The sequence below is a fragment of the Heloderma suspectum genome, chromosome 1 (genome assembly GCF_057233095.1).
Source record: "Heloderma suspectum isolate Gila_16-S chromosome 1, 16-S_ref, whole genome shotgun sequence".
Lineage (NCBI taxonomy): Eukaryota > Metazoa > Chordata > Lepidosauria > Squamata > Helodermatidae > Heloderma > Heloderma suspectum.
In genome coordinates, this window is record NC_139458.1 from 165905913 (window position 1) to 165926813 (window position 20901).

General features: G+C 45.0%; 1 protein-coding gene across 1 annotated transcript in view; it reads right to left on the bottom strand.

Annotated features, from left to right (window-relative positions):
- The window catches only part of LRP1B (LDL receptor related protein 1B), a 1474154-nt gene that overhangs the window by 121749 nt on the left and 1331504 nt on the right, over positions 1-20901 (bottom strand). Inside the window, exons 67-72 of the mRNA XM_084809602.1 lie at positions 19193-19312; positions 18654-18770; positions 14680-14786; positions 10680-10809; positions 2853-2959; positions 1306-1438 (exon numbers count right to left, since the gene is read on the bottom strand). Of these exons, the coding sequence (XP_084665728.1) occupies positions 1306-1438; positions 2853-2959; positions 10680-10809; positions 14680-14786; positions 18654-18770; positions 19193-19312 (714 nt within the window). The remainder of the gene's footprint in view (positions 1-1305; positions 1439-2852; positions 2960-10679; positions 10810-14679; positions 14787-18653; positions 18771-19192; positions 19313-20901) is intronic.

The following is a 20901-nucleotide window of genomic DNA, read 5'->3' on the forward strand; positions in this document are numbered from 1 at the left end:
GTTTTGTGTCACCATCCACAACTGTGTACTGATACATCAAATGCAGGTTCATAGTTCACACACACACACACACACACAAAACCAGTCTCACATCAGCTCTGAACCTATGCCAAAGTTTTGTGCTAGTTTTGTGCATGTCCCACTAATCCCGAGTTTTGTGCCACTACCCACAACTGTGTACTATTGAATGAAATGAGGGAATTAAGACAGGCAAAACCCCCACATTCTCATATCAACTCCAAACATGTGTCAAAGTTTTGTGAGGTTTTGCGCTGCCAGTTCCAAGCTTTGTGCTGCTACTGTTAACTTAAGTCTTGGTGAATTCAATGGGGCTTTCTCCCTTGTAAATAAGGGTGGAGTTTCAACTTCTAAAATAACTGTTTTAGTTGTTCAGATGTTATAATAAATTAGCATGAGCTCTCATGGGTTACCCATCCCACTTCATCAGATACTATAAATGGAATGGGAAGCTTTGATTCTGGAAAGCCAGTTAACTTTCACATAGGTTCAGAGCTGATATGAGAATGTAGGTTCTTTAGCATTCACCAGGCCCCACTAAGCAAGTGTCATTTTCATGCTTTTTATGGTGACACACAACCCAGGATTTGTGGCACAAAAGAGCACAAAACTAGCATAAAACTTTGTCACAGGTTTGGAGGTGATATGACAAAGTTGGTTTGTGTGTGTGTTAACTATGAACCTGCATTTGATGTATCAGTGGGTGGTGGCACAAAACTTGGGATTTGTGACACAAAACAGCACAAAAGTGGCACAAAAGTTTGGCGTATGTTTGGAGGAGATACTAGTTCAGGGGGTTCATAGCTAACAGAGTCCATACATTTCTGAGATTGCAATGCAGTCCATGAAACAAAAAAAATGTAGCCATTAACATGCACACATTTTTAAAATGTGCACACACTTTACTCAATGGTGTATATGTACCAAAATGTGTACATTTTTAAAATGTGCACAAAAAAGGCATACATTTGTAAAGTATCCACAACATATATACAAACAAATGACTGTGCAGGGGCTGGGGCAGGAACCTGTACAGAACTGGGATAGAACGAACTTGGCTGTGGAAAAACAAGAACTTCAGCAGGGTCAGATTTCACAGATTCACCCATCCACTTTGTTCAGGCTACAATACTAAACATACTTACCTGGGAGTAAGTCCCATTGAACTCAATAGGTCTTATTTCTGAATAGTTACATATAGGATTTTGCTGCACAAGACCAAATGGTGTGCCCCATGGGACGGTCTCTTACTAAATAAAAGCTAAGCAAGAAAAACATGAATCTCACCTCTGTCACAATTTTGTTCATCACTGCTATCTACACAGTCTTGAATTCCATCACAAAGCCATCTGACGGGGATGCAGTGTGCCTTGTTTTTACATTGAAACTGATCTTCTTTACATTCAGTTACACAGTCAATCTGTTTGAATACATGTATACTTTACATAATTCATCCAAAAAAGTAACAGAACTATACACAGATCAACTAGATTTAAGAAAAACTGATAACAATTCAGCATTTTTGATGATTCAAGATGGGTCATTTTTTCTCTTTTATGGACAAATCTATAGCCACTACTGAATATCAATGCAAACACATCTATGTCATTATGAAGGAGAAGGCGTAAACTCACACCATTGCCTCAAATCATTGGTTGGCATCCAAAGGTATTGGGGTAGAACACTGCCTCTGTAAAACAGCTTTCCTGCCCTTTCTCCCCACTGTGGTTCACTGCACCCCTCGGGTTGGGGGATCCTTAGGAAAAGCCTGGGAATGGGTGTGTGCAGCAGGCAGGCGAATCAGCAGCATTTACTGCATTGCTTGAGCAGAAGTGTGTCTTTCTTTGTGCAAGGCATCTTTGGATGCCACCCAGATTCTCCTTAAACACACACACAATTGCATCATTCAGCATATAGCACTCCTATATGAGGGGACAGAACCGAGGGGCCAAATCCGGCCCTCTGGGGTCCCCATTCTGCCCCCATGGGGGCTCCCAGAAAACCATATCCCCTTCTCTTGCCCCACCTCTTTCCCCAAGTATCAATTGCTTGGTGGTTTCCCTGCTTTTGTGCATTTTCCCCCCAATGTAAAAATTGGGATGCTTCTCCTAAGACTTACTTACTGGCAGTAAGAACTTTAAGCTAAAACATGATGATAGTTTTGGTTTTTTGCCCCACCCTTTTTGCCTTCAGTCCAGCCCAACACTGGAATGCAGCCCCAGAGAGTTTGTTCAAAATGGAATTTGGCCCTCAGACTGACAGAAGTTCTGTCCTCTTGTTCTATATACATAAGGAATTCCCATTCATTCATTCATTCATTCATTCATAGATTTATAGCTTGTTTGTGGACCAAAGTAATAAATGTGGGTGACAATCTCAGAAAGATAAAATATGTATAAAACTCTTACATTTTAAAAACAAATAACACAGAAATAAAAATCAACATACAACTGGAAATGACAACTAAAATAATTAAAACAATAAACCCAGACATTTACAACTCAAGTGCCTGCCTAAAAAGAAAAGTTTTCAAGGACCTCTGAAAAGATCCTTTAAACAGACAAATAGATCTGATGCACCTAGGACATGAGGAAATACTAAAATTATTGGGCCACTACCAAAAGGACACTACTGCAATCCAGATCAATGAAATATGCAATTGCCCCTTATCAAGGTGAATAGAAAAGAGCACTAATGATGACCAGGTTCTGTCCTCTCTGTACAAGGAAGCAACTGAGCTGGCAGGAAATTTAATAACATTTGTTACTTTATACTGAAGTTTCTAAATTTGCAGACCAAAACATCAGAGCAGGTCAAGACAATTAACCACTTACCTCATCAGAGCCATCTGGACAATCATATTCTCCATTGCACCTGAAAGATGCTGAGATACATCCTCCACTGGCACATACGTACTCACTTGAAGAGCAGGTTGGAGATGCTATTTCAGACATATATTTGGCATTAGGCAAATACAGTGAACTATTAAATTATCATGATTTAACGTTAGGATTTGATAAGTACAAATCATACCTGTGTGCAGACGTTATGCTCTCAAGCTATTATGATTGTGTAAGGCAGGGGTGGGCCAATTTGTTTTGGTCTAAGTGCCAGATTGCCCCTGTCCACACCAGGTCGGCAGGCTGGATGATATTAAGGGGCAGGGCTCTCCCACAAAATCCTACCTCCTGTGATGTCATCTGGCCTCACCCACCCACTTCACCCTCTCTCCATGCAGAGAGAGGCACAGAGCTCAGAGTCTCTCTGCATAGAGAAAGGGACTTGGCTGGGGCTTGCCAGATGAGCAATCCTTCCTAGCCCCCAAGGAAAAAGATGTTTTATGGGCTAATGGATAAAATATTTTAAGTGATATAAATTTTATTAAAGTGCATCACATGTTCATTTCTTTAAACTTGCTGCAGAGACTGCATATTATACTAGCTTCAAGTTAAATACTTGATCACATAAAAGGTACCTCAATACAGCTTCCAAAAGGACTTTTTGAGGTTGAACAAATCCTGTGGATATACCCAGTTATAAGGTATTATCATGAAGAACTTGACAGAATATGATTATTCCCCCCTCCTCTTCTCTCTCTCTCTCTCTCTCTCTCTCTCACACACACACACACACACACACACACACACATGTAAAGCTAATTCCAAGTAAGGATAGTACTCAGGGCAGAGGTAACTCTACTTCTGCAGGGGCAGGAAAGATGTTTGAACAGTATTAGCCAGGTATTGGCTATGGAACTGCAGCTTCACCTTACATCTTCTGGTGACAAGATATTGGATGAACAAGGACTTTTCTGATTTGTATCCATGGTGTAAAGAACTATCAGGAGCTGAGTTATCTTGCTATTTTGGGACAGTAGACCAAAATACTTCAGCTTTAATGAGTTCTGTTGATTTTGTGTAACTGTTCTGCCACAGCTAGATTATTCTAAATTCTTCTATATCACAATGAAGTTTTCTAGATCCTGTTTTGACCCTCAGTGAACTGGTGGAGTCAAATGCACCCTGAACAGTAGTGGGGGAAAAAATCATCAAACTTTTGTGTCAGTCTTCCAAAGCTTCATGTTCCAGATAGCTCTCAACTATGAAAAGACATAAATTGCCATCTGGTGTTTTGGGGGTCAATTCTACCCGTGGCCGTGTTAGAATATTTGGGAAAAGCGAAAAACCATGCACTTAAGGTGCTAGAGTCAAAGTGACTCCATGCAATGCTGTTTGAAGTTACATTAGTTTCTTTGTCATGCCTACAGATGCTTAGCCCAGAACATGTTCTTTCCATTTCTTGTGAGAAAGAAGCATAGAGGGTGGAGAAATGATACTTTGTCTATTTTTGTAACAGACAAATTACTCATTTCCTGTAATATCAGAGCCAAACAGTACTAGGTACAATAGTACGCCACAGGTTTACAAGACTCCTTTACCAACCTGCATTTTTTTTTCATTTTCCCTCAGTTAGAACCTTCCTTGTCAATCTTTCATCATAGCTATCATTTTGCCCAAAATGTACTGATCCCATTTTGGGGATAACTGCAGTCCCAATTACAAGTGGCCAGAGTTAATGATAACTCTCAATCAAGGAGCTTTGAATGATTACTTTTCTCAGTTCACAGAAAGGTCTTTGCAAAATGTGTTGGTGAGGATTGCCTTTAACACTTCTGGAGCATAATGTCACTGGCCTCCTCCTAAAGAATCAATAAAGTTCTCAGATTTGATTATCAGATCTACCACTGTGAGAGATAGCTTTGCTCCTGTGTGTGACCTGGGAGCTATATTTACCAATGTTCTCCCACAACACTTCGTGCCATATGAGAATGCTCCAACTGATGAACAATTAGTGCCATTCAGAGAAAGATGTCTAATAAGCCAGTATATGCCATCCAAACCCACAAAGTAAGGCATAACATTCTGGCTATGCTGCAATTCCAAAACATCACATACTTATGATGCAGACATATATGTGAGGATGGAAGATACAACAGCAACTCAAAACCTAAGCCAGATAGCAGTTGAGAAACTAACAACATGTTTATAGCATTCTGGGTGGACTAAAACTACAGGTAACATCTTCAGAGCCAGGGCCTGCAGGAGAAGCTGCCACCACCGGGGAAGAGGCGTGCCTGCTGCTGCTGCTGTGCCACCACTGCCACCGCCACCACCACCACCACCATCACTACCGTGGACTCTTGCCTGGCAGTATTTTTAAAGGGGATTTTTTAATTGTTTTTTGTTTTTGTTTAGTTTCTGGGGGATTCTGTTGTGTTTTTAGGGGTGGGTAGCCTGCCTGATAGGCGGGGGCGAGGGGGCATGTGTCCACCTGATGGAGACAGTGGGGGGAGTGTTGGGGGCCAGAACATACCAAGGCTGGGCGGCAGGCACTGGCGGAGCACTAGAGGCAGGCCATGACAGGTAAGGGGAACAAGGGAGAGATGCGTAGTATCTGTCCCCTGCTCTGGGCCTGTCCAGAGTCAAAGGAAGGCTGGGGGAGGCATGACTCCATCTTCGGGCCTTCGTTTGCTGCTCTGCAATGCCAGGTCTGTTACCCAGAAAACCCCCCTCATCCATGACATGATCCTGGATGAGGGTGCAGACCTGGCATGTATTACGGAGACCTGGCTGGCTGAGGCCGCTGCTCCAACTCTGGCGGCCATGTGTCCAGCTGGATTTTTGTATGCACAGCAGCCGAGGGCTGGGGATCGAGGAGGGGGACTGTCTGTTATCTACCGAGAGTCCTTGGTCTTCACCAGACCCCCTCTCTGGGAGACCAAGGTTGCTGAGTGCATGTACTGGAGGTTGGGCCCGAAGGGCAGTCTGGGGATTCTGCTCGTGTACCGTCCACCCCGCTGCACGACTGACTCCCTGGCCGAGGTGCTTGAGGTGGTCTCTGATGTGCGTGTACAGTCCCCTAACTTATTGGTGTTGGGGGAATTCAACGTATATTCAGAGGCCATCCTCACAGGAGCACCTCGGGACTTCATGGAGACCATGGCTTCCTGGGAGCTGCACCATATTCTAACTAGGCCCACCCATGTAGCCGGTCATGCACTAGACCTTGTGTTTGTTTCTGGAGAAGCAGGGAGTAATCTGGAAGTCAGGGGTATATCCACCACCCCCTTGTCATGGTCAGATCACTATCTGGTGACGTTGGACTTCTCGGTTCCACAAACCCTCCGCAGGGGTGGAGGACCCATTAAAATGGTCCGCCCCAGGCATCCTATGGTTCCGAATGGATTCCTGAATGTGCTTGGGGATTCTCTGGAGTACGCCAACGGCCACTCGGTCGAGACCCTGGTGGGTGGCTGGAAGACCGCAATCACTGGGGCATTAGATCGGGTGGCTCCGAAACGCCCTCTCCCCCTGAACAGGGCTCGGACTGCACCATGGTTCAATCTGCAGTTACGAGCTCGGAAACAGGAGGTGAGACAGCTAGAGCACCGGTGGCAGAAGTCTCGCTCCAAAGACAATCAGACACGGGCTAGAGCTGTATCTTCAGCCTATCACGTGGTGGTGAAGGCAGCAAAGAAGGAATATTATGCTGCCTCTATCACATCTGCAGAGTGCTGTCCCAGGAAGCTGTTCCAAGTGGTCCGGAGCCTGGTCGGTGCAGTGGCTCCGGAACCACTGGAGCATTCTAAGGCCTCCTGTGAGGCCTTGGCAAGGCACTTTGCAGATAAAATTGATCAGATTAGGAGTGTTACTCCGTGCTCTGTGGATACAGTTAGTGAGCAAGAGGTGGCCTGTGGCAAACCGGTTTTGTGGGATCGCTTCCAGCTTTTTCCTTCTGATGAAGTGGACAAGGTGCTTTCATCTGTAAGGCCGACCACCTGCTTACTTGATCCTTGCCCATCTTGGCTAGGGTTGGCGGAGAATTTCTCCCCGAAACTTCGGGGGGCCGAGCGCCAATGCGTTCGGCCCCCCAAACATGTTTTGGGGAGAAATGCTCCGCACCCCCCCCCCCGCACGGGACTTACCTTTGGCGAATGTCCCTCCCGGCGGCGGGTCTGGCCGGCGGTTCGTCGGGTCTTCGTCCAGGGCGGGAGCGGCAGCCGGTCTTTCGACCGGCTGCCGCCACCGCTATTCCAATCAAAGAAAAAAAAAACGCCCCCGTGATAGGCTACGTGACGATTAACGTAGCCTATCACGGCTAGATCTGCAAAGTCAGCCATGATAGGCTACGTTAATCGTCACGTAGCCTATCACGGGTGACTTAAAAAAAAAAAACGCGTACGGATAATGGCGGCCCCCATAGGGAGCCGCCACTCCTGTTCCTTATTTGGTTGCTGTAGTCTACGTAAAGATTTACGTAGACTACGGCGAAAATAAGGGCAACGCTATTAAGCCCTATGGGGGCCGCCATTTGCGTACGCGCTTTTTTTTTTTTAAGTCACCCGTGATAGGCTACGTGACGATTAACTTAGCCTATCACGGCTGACTTTGCAGATCTAGCCGTGATAGGCTACGTTAATCGTCATGTAGCCTATCACGGGGGCGTTTTTTTTTTTTTTTTACTTTTTAGTTCGCGGCCGGGCGAGGCGAGGCGCCTCCTCCCTGGCCTGAATTTCAGCTGGGCGAGGCGGGAAGCCTCCCCCCGGCCTGAATTTCAGCCGGGCGAGGTGGGAAGCCTCCCCCCCCAGCCTGAACTTCATGGGGGGAGCAGCGAAGCGCCTCCCCCCCCACCGCGAAAAGCTTCAAGGACAGGTAAGTGACTTTCATCCATCCCTAATCTTGGCTCATTATGGGCTGCAGAGAGAGACTGGGTGAGGGGATCAGGGCGGTGGTGAATGCCTCCCTTGAGGAGGGAGTGATGCCATCAGCCCTCAAGGAGGCAGTGATAAGACCGCTCTTAAAGAAGCCCTCCTTGGATCCCCAAGTTCTGAACAACTTTCGCCAGTCTCAAATCTGCCATTTTGGGGCAAGGTGATTGAGCAGGTGGTGGCGATGCAGTTGAAGGCACACTTGGAAGAAACCAATTATCTAGACCCATTTCAGTTGGGCTTCAGGCTTGGGCATGGGACAGAAACAGCCTTCGTCGCCTTGGTGGATGATATGAGGAAGGCTCTGGATAGGGGCGAATGCTCCTTCCTTGTCCTCCTCAACCTCTCAGCAGCTTTTGATACCGTTGACCACGGTATCCTCCTGGACTGCCTGGAGGGGTTGGGCATTGGAGACACCGTATTGCAGTGGTTCCGGTCCTTCCTCTCCAGCAGGTACCAGAGGGTAACACTGGGAGAGGAGGTTTCGGACTCACAGCCACTCACTTGTGGGGTAACACAGCATTCCATCCTCTCCCTGATACTATTTAACATCTATGTGAAGCCGCTGGGGGCTATCATCAGGAGGTTTGGGGTGCAGTCTCATCAATATGCAGATGACACGCTGCTCTACCTCTCATTCAAATCTTCACCAAGGTTGGCCGTAGAATCCCTGTCCAAATGTCTGGAGATGGTGAGTGGCTGGATGGGGAGGAATAAGCTGAAGCTGAACCCTGACAAGACCGAGGTACCTTTGGTGGGAGACAAGAGGAGGCTGGGGGATGCTGACCTGGTGTTGAATGGGGTACGGCTACCCTTGAAAGACCAGGTCTGCAGCCTGGGGGTCATTTTGGACTCCCAGCTGTCCATGGAGGCTCAGGTGTCAGCTGTGAGCTGGACAGTGCTGTATCAACTCCATCTGATACGGCGGCTGCGCCCCTTCCTTCCTGACCATCTGCTCCCATCGGTAGTACATGCCCTGGTCTCCTCTCCTTTAGACTACTGTAATGCACTCTACGTGGGGTTACCTTTGAAGATGGTTTGGAAGCTGCAGCTGGTACAGAACACGGCGGCTCGCCTGATTAAAGGCAGCCGCCGGCGAGATCACATCACTCCAGTGCTGAAGGAGTTGCACTGGTTACCAGTTGTCTTCCAGGCCAAATTCAAGGTGTTGGTTTTGACCTTTAAAACCCTATATGGTTCCAGCCCAGCCTATCTTAAGGAGCACCTCCAGCAACACCAGACAGGCTGCTTAACAAGATCAGCCAGGACAGCTAGACTGGTGGGGACGAGGGAGAGGGCCTTTTCTGTGGTGGCCCCCACTCTGTGGAACTCCCTCCCTAGGGAACTCCGCCATGCCCCCTCTTTAATGAGCTTCTGCCATGCATTAAAAACGTAATTGTTCAGGCAGGCATTTGGGGTGGGTTAGGGTATTTTAGAAAATGTTTTTATTGTAGAATTTTATTGTTTTAAACTGTTTCATTATATGCTTGTACATCGCCCAGAGTGGCTGGGTGACCAGCCAGATGGGCAATTAATAAATTAAATAAATAAATAATTCACCAGTGTGCCACTGGCCAGGGGATTAGCTAAGAAAAACCTGACTCTGGTTGGCGGCACACTGGGGAAACAAAACAAAATAGAAATTTCCACCCCACCCCAGAGCTCCTTGCATTTTTTATTTTCAGGAAGATTTGATACTTGTAAGGAAAGTCAATTATTCTCTTTTCTTCAATGCATAACTGTGTTGAACTTTCAAATCAGAATTCCAACCCTGAGATCATTCTTTATTATAACAAAGAATAGAATACATAAATAATAATACAACTATAATAAATCCTGTGACCAAATGGTCTCCACACACACTTCCAAACTCAGGATCAAATGGTAACCAATTATTATTATGTTTTCAAATATGAATGCTGCCTGCGTAAATATCTATATTATTTTGAAGCAGAACCTGTGATAGTGTGAGTGTCTCAAAGGACATCTCTTCTTAACAGACTTAGGTCTAGAGTTGATCAGACTTTGGGTTGAGTCTAGACACATAATCAGGTTTGTCTGGGACATCAAGAGAGGCAGCCTCAGCACTGGTAGGGCCTGGCAGTAAGCAAAGGGCAAGGTATCATCATCTCTGTGGTTGATGCAATCACAGCAACAATGTGTTTCATATCACTCTTTTGTCCGTCGTGCTCATACAGTTGTAAAATGTAATGACTGTGCATAGGTTGCTCAGGTAGTACATGCTATCGTTACAAGGTCTGTGAGATTTGTGTTGTTACCAGTAATTCACAATTCATTATTATTGCACTTTGATACTTGTACAGCTGTTACACACACACACACTATATATATATATATAAAAACTGGAATCAGTTAGACTCCACAATCCACATACTGCTTGTGTACCTGTTTGTACTTTACATGGTGAGATACAGTTGACTCCAATGACTGAAGTGTAACTATATTGTTTTACTGGAAAAAGGAAGACCTCAATAAAGGCATTATGTTTTTTTTTTAAATTTGCAAATGGTGCTATGCTTAATAACTTCTGCCAGGTATTATACTTGTACGGCTTTCTTGGTGTATGTTTATCCCCGATACTGGATTGGTATAGTCAATGGAAGGTTAATGAAGCAGGCCTGCCAGAATGGAACTGTGCTCAGTATAGAGGTATCATGGTAACATGCATGCTTTGCACAATGAGAAGCTAAAATTTACAGCACTAGTCTTCCATGTGAGGCAATAGATCTTTTGACTGGTAATCTGACTAAGTTTGGGCATTAAAATTTATTCAGAAACATGAAACAAATATTGCAGACACCTCACTTAATTTGTTGAAAAGCTTTTTCCCTTACAGTTAATATCTTTTTGCCCACTGTTAATAAAGATTTACCTGGTTCACAATTTTTCTCATCCTCTCCAAGCAAGCAGTCATCATGTCCATCACATTTCCACTTCGTGGCTATGCACTGACCATTGGAACACTGGAACTGGTCTTTTAAGCAACCAGAATCACAATATCTCTGTCATAAACAAAATTATGCAACTAATTTAACTAAAATAAAATATAATGCTACATAAAAATGTAATTACAAAAAAACCCCTTTGAGTCATCTCCAAAATGAACAGTATTTGCTAATTCTGTTAACAGAACTACCATCTCCAAAATACTGGTCTTTCTGTGTCAGTGATTATAAAATGGAATAGTCAGTACAATTGGATAGCAATTGTAGTAACAACCATATTAATCTGAGAACACCTGAATTCTCCCATACAAGCCTACCTGGGTTTTAAGGTCTTAAGATCTTCAGAGGAGACCCCTCTCTCAGTCCCAGTCCCATTGGAGTTGGATATGATGGGGATGAGAGAGAAGGCCTTCTCAGTGGCCACCCCAGGCTCTGGAACTCCCCGTGAAGAGAGGCCCCTCTCTGTCATACCAGCAGGCAAATATGTTTTTATTCAGGCAGGCCTTTGGTGTGTAATCTGGTCTATTGCTGAAGGGTGCTGTACATTTGGTTAGGTGCTGTATATTTCTTTTATTATTGTATTTTAATTATGTTTTATGGATCTATTTTTATGTTATGTTTTAATTAAGATTTAAATAAAATTAAGATTTTAGTTGAACTTGTGTTATATTATTGTTAGCCATCCTAAGCATTATTTTTGGTGGAAAGGTAGGATTTTAAATGAATAAATAAAAAAAGTTGATCCAGAGTGACCAGACTATATTCATTAAAAAAAACCCCACTAACAGTACATTTATTTCATACTCTCTCTTTCCTCCAAGGAGATGTGAACACACACCATACGTTGTTACATAACATATCATTTTAAGAGATAGAAATAAGAATGCCTTAATACACATAGGTTTGGAACTTAACTTGTTTTTCTGTTAGCTCAAGAGAGGGGTAGTTTCCACCTGTGACCCTCTGCAAAATACATATCTCACACAATTTTCTGCTGTGGAATGAGCTCCCTAGTGAGGTTCGCCTGGCACCTACACTGTATTCCTTCCGGCGCCAGGTGAAGACCTTTTTATTTTCCCAGGCATTTTAGCATTTTAGCTTTCTGGACTTTTAGCTGTGCTGTTTTAAATCTGTATTTTAAATCTCTGCATTGCTGCTAGGTTTTACTCTGGTTTTATTCTGGTTGTAGTGTTATATTGTGGTTTTAATGTTTTTATAGTTTATATTGTTTTACTGTGTGCTTTTTGGTTTTAATTTTTGTGAACTGCACAGAGAACTTTGGCTATTGGGTGGTATAGAAATGAAATAAACAAATAAATAATTCCAAAGGGTCTCTCAACCTTTAAGAGCATATTTTGAGGAGGGGGTGCAGCAGCCTGCAGATAGAAGTGATGTCAGTAGGGGTGTACAAACCCCACTACCCGAGTCCACTGGGGTTCCGTGGGGGGGGGGCGATCCGTTCTTCCCCCCTGGAATCCTCCCTGGCCGGCTCCTCTCTGCATCAAGTCCATGGAGCCTCTGGCCAGGTCCGTCCACTGCCGGACTGCCGGATTGTGGACACAAATGGCATCCGGTGTAGCGGACACCATTTGCGTCCCTGCTCTTTGCTGTGATAGGCTACGTAAATCTTTATGTAGCCTATCGTGCAATGGAACTGGGAACAAATATGCCATTTGTGTCCCTGTTCCTTCGCGCAATATGTAAAGATTTATGTAGCCTATCACGGCAAAGAGCAGGGGTGCAAATGTAGGGATGTCAGAGAATTCTGCCACAGACTCCAGTGAGGCTGGATTCTTTAGAATCCGCCCCCCCCCCGGAATCTGTGGCAGAACAGCCGCCCCCCCCCGCGGAATCCCCCTGGGACGGAGCTTACCGGGCGGTGGATGCGGTGGTAGCTCCGGCTGGTCTCCCAGCCGGCCACAGCTGGGCTGCTGCGGCCACAAATGGCTGCTGTCGTAGCAGCCACTATTTGCATCCTTGCAGTCAGCAGTAATAGGCTACATAAGTATTTACGTAGCCTATCACGGCAAAGAGCAGGGGTGCAAATGACGTAGAGGCCGCCATTTGCGTCCCTGCTCTTTGCCATGATAGGCTATGTAAATATTTACATAGCCTATCACGGCTGACTGCAAGGATGCAAATGGCAGCCACTATGATGGCCGCCATTTGCGGCCGCAGCAGCCTGGCTGTGGCCGGCTGGGAGACTACTCCGGCTACGGCCGGCCCCGGCCAGCAGCTCTGTGGAGCCACTGTGGAGCGGAGCCGGTCCGGGGAGGATTCCGGGGGGAGGGATGGAGCGCCTCCCCCCTCACCGCAGATTGCCCGGCACAGAGCCAGGTAAGACTTTCGTACATCCCTACGCAAATGGTGTCTGCTACGCTGGACGCCATTTGCGTCCACAGTCGGACAGCAGATGGACCTGGACCTAGTGACGGCAGGTAGGATCCGGCCGGCATGAACTTTGCGGTGTGGTGGAGGTGAGTGGTCTGTTCCACCATGGATTCTGGGGGAGGGCGGATTCTAAGAATCCAACCTCATTGGAGTCCGTGGTGGAATTCTCCGCCATCCCTAGATGTCAGGAAGTCCTACTATAAGCCATTTCTCTATCACTTTTCTCCTCCATTCAGGCTGGACTGATATGTCTGTTTGCCATCTGTGTCTCTTTCACATGTTTTACCCATAATTCTGTTCCATTCCATTCCCACAATAATTAATGGATTTTCGTTTAAAACCTCCTTTCAAAATAGCCATATTTTTATTTAAAATGTATTTTAATGCATATTTTCTCTCAAAATATTTATTTGCATAATTTGATATGTTGAACTGGTGAGAACTGCATCACAACAGTTGGAGAAGCTCAAAATCTGATAGCTAGTTAAGATCTGATCTGCACCTCTTGTACTAATGTCTGACTACCTTGCTATTTATCTGAAAGAATTGGTGGTAGTGGAAAAGGGTAAGCTTGTAGAACTTGGAGCAGGGAGTTCCTTAGGCCCTGAAATATCGGCAAGTTGTTAGAAAAATAAAAAAAAACCCCATAGGTGGCATTGCCAGCAAAGGAGCAGCTTCCTCATATAGAGCTATGAACATCTGACATGAATATTTGAAAGCACAATAAATTTTTCAAGATGAGCCAGTCAGGGCTCCCACATCACTACTACTATTTGATCCACAAATGATGCTTCATTTTCCTTGCACTGTGTGTTTTCTTCACAGAATTGCTGCTAGAGAGGGAAACTGGAGAATACCAACTGCCTCCATTTTGGGTTTCCTCATGATCAGCTTGGCTGAAAATATCTCCATTTTGTCTGGAAAAGTTGGTTGGAAAGATCTAACAAAATACTTGAAGCTTCCTGCCAAAACCATTTATTGATATGGACAAGGCAGTGTCTCCCTCCTCTATACACTCATATGCACCTTCTGAAATCATTAATACATTATCTTCCTCCGTTTCCTTATCCAGATACTTCACCTCAGCCTCCATGTCCACTTCATTTTTTTTATTTGAGCAAAAACTGATGGTAATTCTCGCTTCTGAATTTGGACAGTAAATTCTTCTAACTTACTGGTTACACAATTTAGGGGAGTAGGATCTTGGTCTTCTGCCCCCTTGCCAGAAGTGCTTGGCTTACTTCTGAGCCTGCTGGACATCCATGCATGGTTGTCTTCTTTGCATAGCAACTACACACACAAAAACATCCACTATGTGTGGATCCAAATCATGTGGTGGAGCCCAGATTTAATGCAGAATGTTGGTCACAAGGTTTGAGACAATGTGTGTTGTATGTTTTGTGCATAAGCCATGTGTTGTTACCTTTTGGGTATTGACGTGGGAAAGGCACTTGATTCCCTGTCCAGCTATGACAATTCCACTCCCCACCATGCAAAGTCAGTAAGTACCAAAACCAATTCTTTGAAAAAGCTTACCTCATCTGAGCCATCTGCACAATCATAATCACCATCACACCATAATTTTGCAGACATACAGTCTCCATTTGAGCAGTGAAAATCTTTCTGAGTGCAAGTTTGTGGTTCTGAAAGAAGAGAAAAAGCATTTCAAACTCAATGTCTTTCAACAGTAGTGAGCTTCTCCTTAGGCTGTTTTACATTCTTCATTGTCCCACAAGCTTACCCATGTTATACTAAAACTGCAATCAGTGTGTTTCCTTCTTCCTTTAAAGCGATGTTGTATTGCTGTTACTTGTGTGCTTCCTTTTTGATGTCTGTGTTTTTAAGCTTATTTTAGTTTTAAATATAATTCCATATTAAAAACAAATAAATAAATAAAATGTGTTTCCTTTATGCATATGTGAAATCAGTACACCTGAAATTCACAAACCATTGATAAAAGGTATTACAACCTTACGCTACCACACAGGCTCTCCACTTCTGTAAAAGTCAATACAATTTATTTTTTTTTAAAGAGATTACTTTAACTATCAAAAGGTTTTTAAAAGTGTTGATGTTACTAGAATCTAGGTCAAAGGGTTTTTTGAAAAAGTTTTAAAAATGTTTTCCTTCAACCTTTTCTTAACAATAGGATGTTTAAGCCAACAAGTTCCAGTTGTAACTAGCTACTGAACAATAATATATGTTATTTTGAATAGATTATACAAGCATTCCAAATATTCAGAAATGCTTACTCAGTTAGCTTCTAGAACATGAAAATACTTGGTGCAGATTTATTAGTGATGTATTAGTAAATACATCAAATATTTTAAATGCTCAACTGAAAGTGTTTTTTTTTCCTATTTAGAAAAATAATATATGCAAAACTATTAAAAATTTTCCACAGCCCCTATGAATGGTACTACTGCTGCTAGAAGTAAATTGTTTTTTTCCCTGAGTGTAGCAACATTTTGAATAATGAAGTAAACACAGCAGAGTAGCCAGGAAAGAGATCCTCCCATTTGCATGCAACCACAGAGCAGAGCACAGACAGCCAAAGACCAGCTACGCTGGGAAAGAAGAAAACCCCACAGTAGGGATGTGAGAGAATTCCACCACAGACTTCAGTGAGGCTGGTTTCCTTAGAACGGCCTCCCCCCCCCCACGCCACCCCGCAGAATCCCCCAGGACAGAGCTTACCTGGTGGCGGATGTGGCGGCGGCTCCGGCTGGTCTCCCGGCCGCTGCCAGGTTGCTGCAGCCGCAAATGGCGGCCGTTGTAGCAGCTGCCATTTGTGTGGCTTCCTTTTGCCCTGATAGGCTATGTAAATACTTATGTAGCCTATCACGGCAAGAGGAAGCCACACAAATGGCTACTTACGTAGCCTATCACGGCTTGGCAGCCACACAAATGATGGCCAGCATAGCAGCCGCCATTTGTGGCTGCAGCAGCCCGGCTGCAGCTGGAATTCCAGCTGTGGTCAGCCCTGGCCGGGGAGGATTCCCGGGGGAGGGACGGAGCACCTCCCCCCCACCGCAGATGCCCCAGAATGGACGGGTGAGTACATTTTGTAAATCCCTACCCCACAGTCAACCTCACTCACAGATGAAGCAGTGCCTGCATGGATATAGTCTGCCCTCAATTTGCATATTCTCATAGGGCTGTATGTATCCAAATATGTCCATCCATCAGCATCTCATAAGCTTGAAGGACCTTTTGGAGCAGGTTTAGAAGGGTGCAAGGGGGAGGAGAGGCAAGGCAAGTCCCATTGCAGAAACCTATAATGCCCTTATCTGCATATTATCCTAGATAATACTATTGCTATTCTCCATTTTGTTACTTTAGTGACGACTTTTTGTAAATTAATATATTAAGATATATATGCCTATGTACAACAGTTGCTGGGCAACATGGGCAGGAAGGTGCTGTTGCACTCTTGTCCTGCTTGTGGGTTTCCTGTAGGCAGCTGGTTGGCCACTGTGTGAACAGAATGCTAGAGCTAGACTAGATGGAGCCTTGGGCTGATCCAGCATGGCTCTAGGGGTGGACGAAAGGCACTTACCTTTCGTTGAAGCTTGTTCGTGGTGGGGGGGAGGCGCTTCGCTGCTCCCCCCGCGAAGTTCAGGCCGCGGGGGGAGGCTTCTCGCCTCGCCCCGGCCGAAATTCAGGCCGGGGGGAGGCTTCCCGTCTCACCCGGCCGCGAACTCCATTGTTGTTGTTGTTTTAAAAAAAACACCCCCGTGATAGGCTACGTGATGATTAACGTAGCCTATCACGGCTAGATCTGCAAAGTCAGCCGTGATAGGCTACGTGACAATTTACGTAGCCTATCACGGCTGACTTTGCAAATCTAGCCGTGATAGGCTATGTTAATCGTCACGTAGCCTATCACGGGGGTGTTTTTTTCCTTTTCTTTTCTTGGAATGGCGTCGGCAGCAGCCGGTCGAAAGACCGGCTGCCGCTCCCGCCCCGCTCGAACAACCGCCGAACCGCCGGCTGGACCCGCCGCTGGGAGGCACATTTGGCGAAGGTAAGTCCCGTTCCGGGGGGGGGTGGGGTGCGGGGGGGGGTGCGGAGGATTTCTCCCCAAAACTTGTTCGGGGGGCCGAACACGTTGGCGCTCGGCCCCCCGAAGTTTCGGGGAGAAATTCTCCACCATCCCTACATGGCTCTTCTTATGTTCTTAAGATATATCATACCCCACTTTTTAAGGTTTCCAGTAGTATTTATCCCTCTTGATTGTGATCACTAGTCTCAGAACCCCCATCCTCCTGTGGCCTCACAAATTTTACAGATAGCCTTTTATAGCCTGAGTCCTAATTATATTCACATATATTCCGAAGTCTGAGATTTGAAAGAATGTTTAATAGTCTGTCTGAGTCCTGTGGTACCACAGTCCCATGGCTTGTGCCCCTGTTATATTAAAGCCTCCAAACTTGGAGGCTTCTGAGCATCCAATGCCCTGCTGGATAAGTGACAGAGACAGAGGTGAATTTATCCTCTCCATCCTGTTCTCTATTTCTCTTCTATACAGGCCTCTGAGCCCATCTAGAGGAGGCACGCCATCGAGGTTGGGTTTGGGCCTGGAGAGGCCATAGGATGCTTCTTATCCTGGTCTCTCCTCCCTTCCCAACCACTGGAACAGCCCCTTTCAGACCTCTATGAGGTCCCCTGTGGCCACTTTTGTGGCCTTGGAAAGCAGGCACCACAGTTATTTCCACAGCAGTGGGGGAGGGGGAAGGAAGAGGGATTGGATTTTGGATTGCCCCTTCTGAAATTGTAGTAGTGTCTATGGCATTGGGAGGAGACTCAGAGAAAACCTCTAGAGGGACCACAGGATTGCTTTCTTAAATACTATATATATATAGTGGGCTTTTGCAGTCTAGAACTCACTTCTTCAGATTTATCTATGAAGTGTGTTGAATCCATGAAAGTTTGTATCACAATATATATATATATATATATATATATATATATATATCTATATCTTTTTGGTTGTTTTTGGTGCAGCAGAGTAAAATGACAACAGCTTTGGAATTTGTTTATGCACTTTGGTTTTCATCCAATAGTGTCACTGCATTTCTATGGTTTGTATTCAACAGTGTTGCTCCACTGACAGAAGCAGTTCTATCAGCGGAACCAGGAAGGGGGGGGCGATACCCCTTCCCCTTGTGCACCCTCTGGAACAAATTTCCCAGCCCTCCAGAGCAGATTTCTGGGCAACTCAGAGGGCTGCAGCAGGGAGAAGATCGTGTTGCGCTAGCAGCCTTCCACCAATATGATATTGGATTTAAGCCTATGAATCTAGATATGTCTTTATAAATTGTTAAAATACAAGATTCCATTCTGTGTTCAGTTAATTTGATTTTGAACATTACTGGCCATTTAAGGTGGAGAAATAGATGTTTAAAAATAGCACAAAGTATGACTGAAAAAAACAATAACCACGTTTTCTCTTCTTACAGAATGGTTCACAAAACTAATCACAGGTTATAATACCAGAAATTACTTACTGCAGTTTTCTTCATCAGAATTGTCACCACAATCATTTTGGCTGTCACACCTCCAGTGATCTGGAATGCAGTTGCTATTTTTACATTGGTATTCATGAGGCCCACAAGTCTTTTTATCTGTAACAAAAATGGATACTCCTTTTATTATCATAACTTGTGAAAAATGCATCCCAGATTACCAGCTATAGCATATTAAGTCATATTTCATTAGCAAAGGTACAGAATTAATTATCTGCCACCCATATCAGAAAACATTTTTTTACCATAATATTATTTCCACCAAAATCATTAAAAAAAATAAAAATAGAGAATTAGGTATAATTAGGGATGGACTAAATTGCTGGGTTACATCAAGATAGTATTGGTGAATTCAGTCCACCAAGAAGGTCTGGATATGGGAATCCAGAATGTGTTGTATATTCCACCCTGACTTTAAAATTGAGCAGGGAGTGGTGTCCAGGAAAAAGTGCAGCACATAAGGCTACATAGGGACCTGCACTCAGAGAACTGAGTTCACTATTAGTATATAGAAGACTCACCACAGTTTGCCTCATCAGAGCCATCGGCACAATCTGGATCCTCATCACATACCCAGAGTTTAGAAATGCAGTGTTTTGTGGTTTTACACTGAAAATGGTCAGGAGAACAGCTGTTTTCCGCTTTAAAGAAAATAAGCTTCTTTTAGTACTGAAACTGTTTTCTAACATTCAGAAACTCTAGTTAAGATAATCAAAGTCGTTTAAAACTAGATTTCTCTAAATTCTACAAAACTCTTTTTATGAATGCCTTTTATGAATGCCCACTTCTCTGTTATCAAAATAACATTATTCAAACGAATTCACCAACATGATAATGTCCAGTGTGTTTTTTGACAACAAATAATGAAACTCAAGATTTGATCCATATAAGCAAAGCACCAACATTAGGGTTAAAAGACTCCAAATATTTTACAGCACAATCCAGAGAATGTTTGTTAATGGACAATATGTAAATATAATTTAACAAATATACATGTCTACCCAAAATAAAGTCCTATTGAGTTCAATGGGGCTTACTCCCAGGAAACTGGGCATAGGATTGCATCCTTAGGGTGCAATCCTATGACTTCCGCAATTGATGTTTGTAAGTCTCCGAACTTGGAGGCTTATGATCAGCCAGTGCAGAGCAGGAGGCCTGGTGGAGGGGATGTCCACCCGTCCTCCCATTGCGAGCGGAGATGGGTCAAAGAAGACACAGACAACAAGCTTGGAATGAAAATTGGGCCATATTTTATTGAAATATTTGCAAAGGGGTAACTAGGACGGGCATCTAACTGTGTCAGCGGCTAGCTGACACTTCATGGGCGAAAACACACCCAGCCTGAGGGGTGGCGGTGATCTCGCCATCCCTCCGGACTGCCCCTTGTGGGGGAGGTAGACCTTCCGGTGTCACCCCCAACCCGGTGCCGCACAACACCTGGGTGAGTGAGTAGGGTTGGTTTCCCAGGCAACCCTTATCCCCCCGCCGAGCCGCACAACCCGTTCGGGGGGCCCTCAGGCGTCACCTGTCACCATAAGGTGCCTCTGCGTGCACAGCATCCCTACTCCCTTTCCAGTTTTGCCCGTCCTAGCTGCCAAGTGGAATGTGACCAATGATATAGACTAAATTCCCTTACAGGACACACTCAACCCTCATAACAGTGTGACGTAGACAAAAAAGACTCACAGTCTACGGCCAATCGGACTGTGAGCCAAAAAATTCCTACATGGCTCCCAAAGGGGCAACCGGCAACAACCCACACTGCTAAGGGGAGGGTGGGAGGGAGCTGCGTTGCGCCAAAGAGCTGAGATAAGGAGGGGATCGAGTTTAAGACAACTCGGTCTGCTCCTCCCCGAATGGTGGTGCGACTGGGATGCACCAATCAGAGGCCCATACGTCTTATCACCCCACCCGCCCGCGATGGCCCCCCCTTTCAGCCAGACAAGCTGGCGCCGGGTAGGGCATACCTGCATTTTTGCTAGATGAGCTTTTTTGTCCATGTAGTGGGGGCATTTCAGAGGGGGATGGAAGGAGTCTGGAGAGACCTTGGGATAGCTCATATCCTGACCTCTCCAGTCTCCTTCCCTCCCTGCCCACAGGAATGCCCCCTTTAGTCCCTCTCCAAGGTTATGTTCCTGACCTCAGAGAGGCAGCCAGCACAGTTCTTTGCACACCAAGGGGAAGAGAGTGGAGGGTTAGAGTGTGGATTCCCCCCTCCAAAATTAGAGCA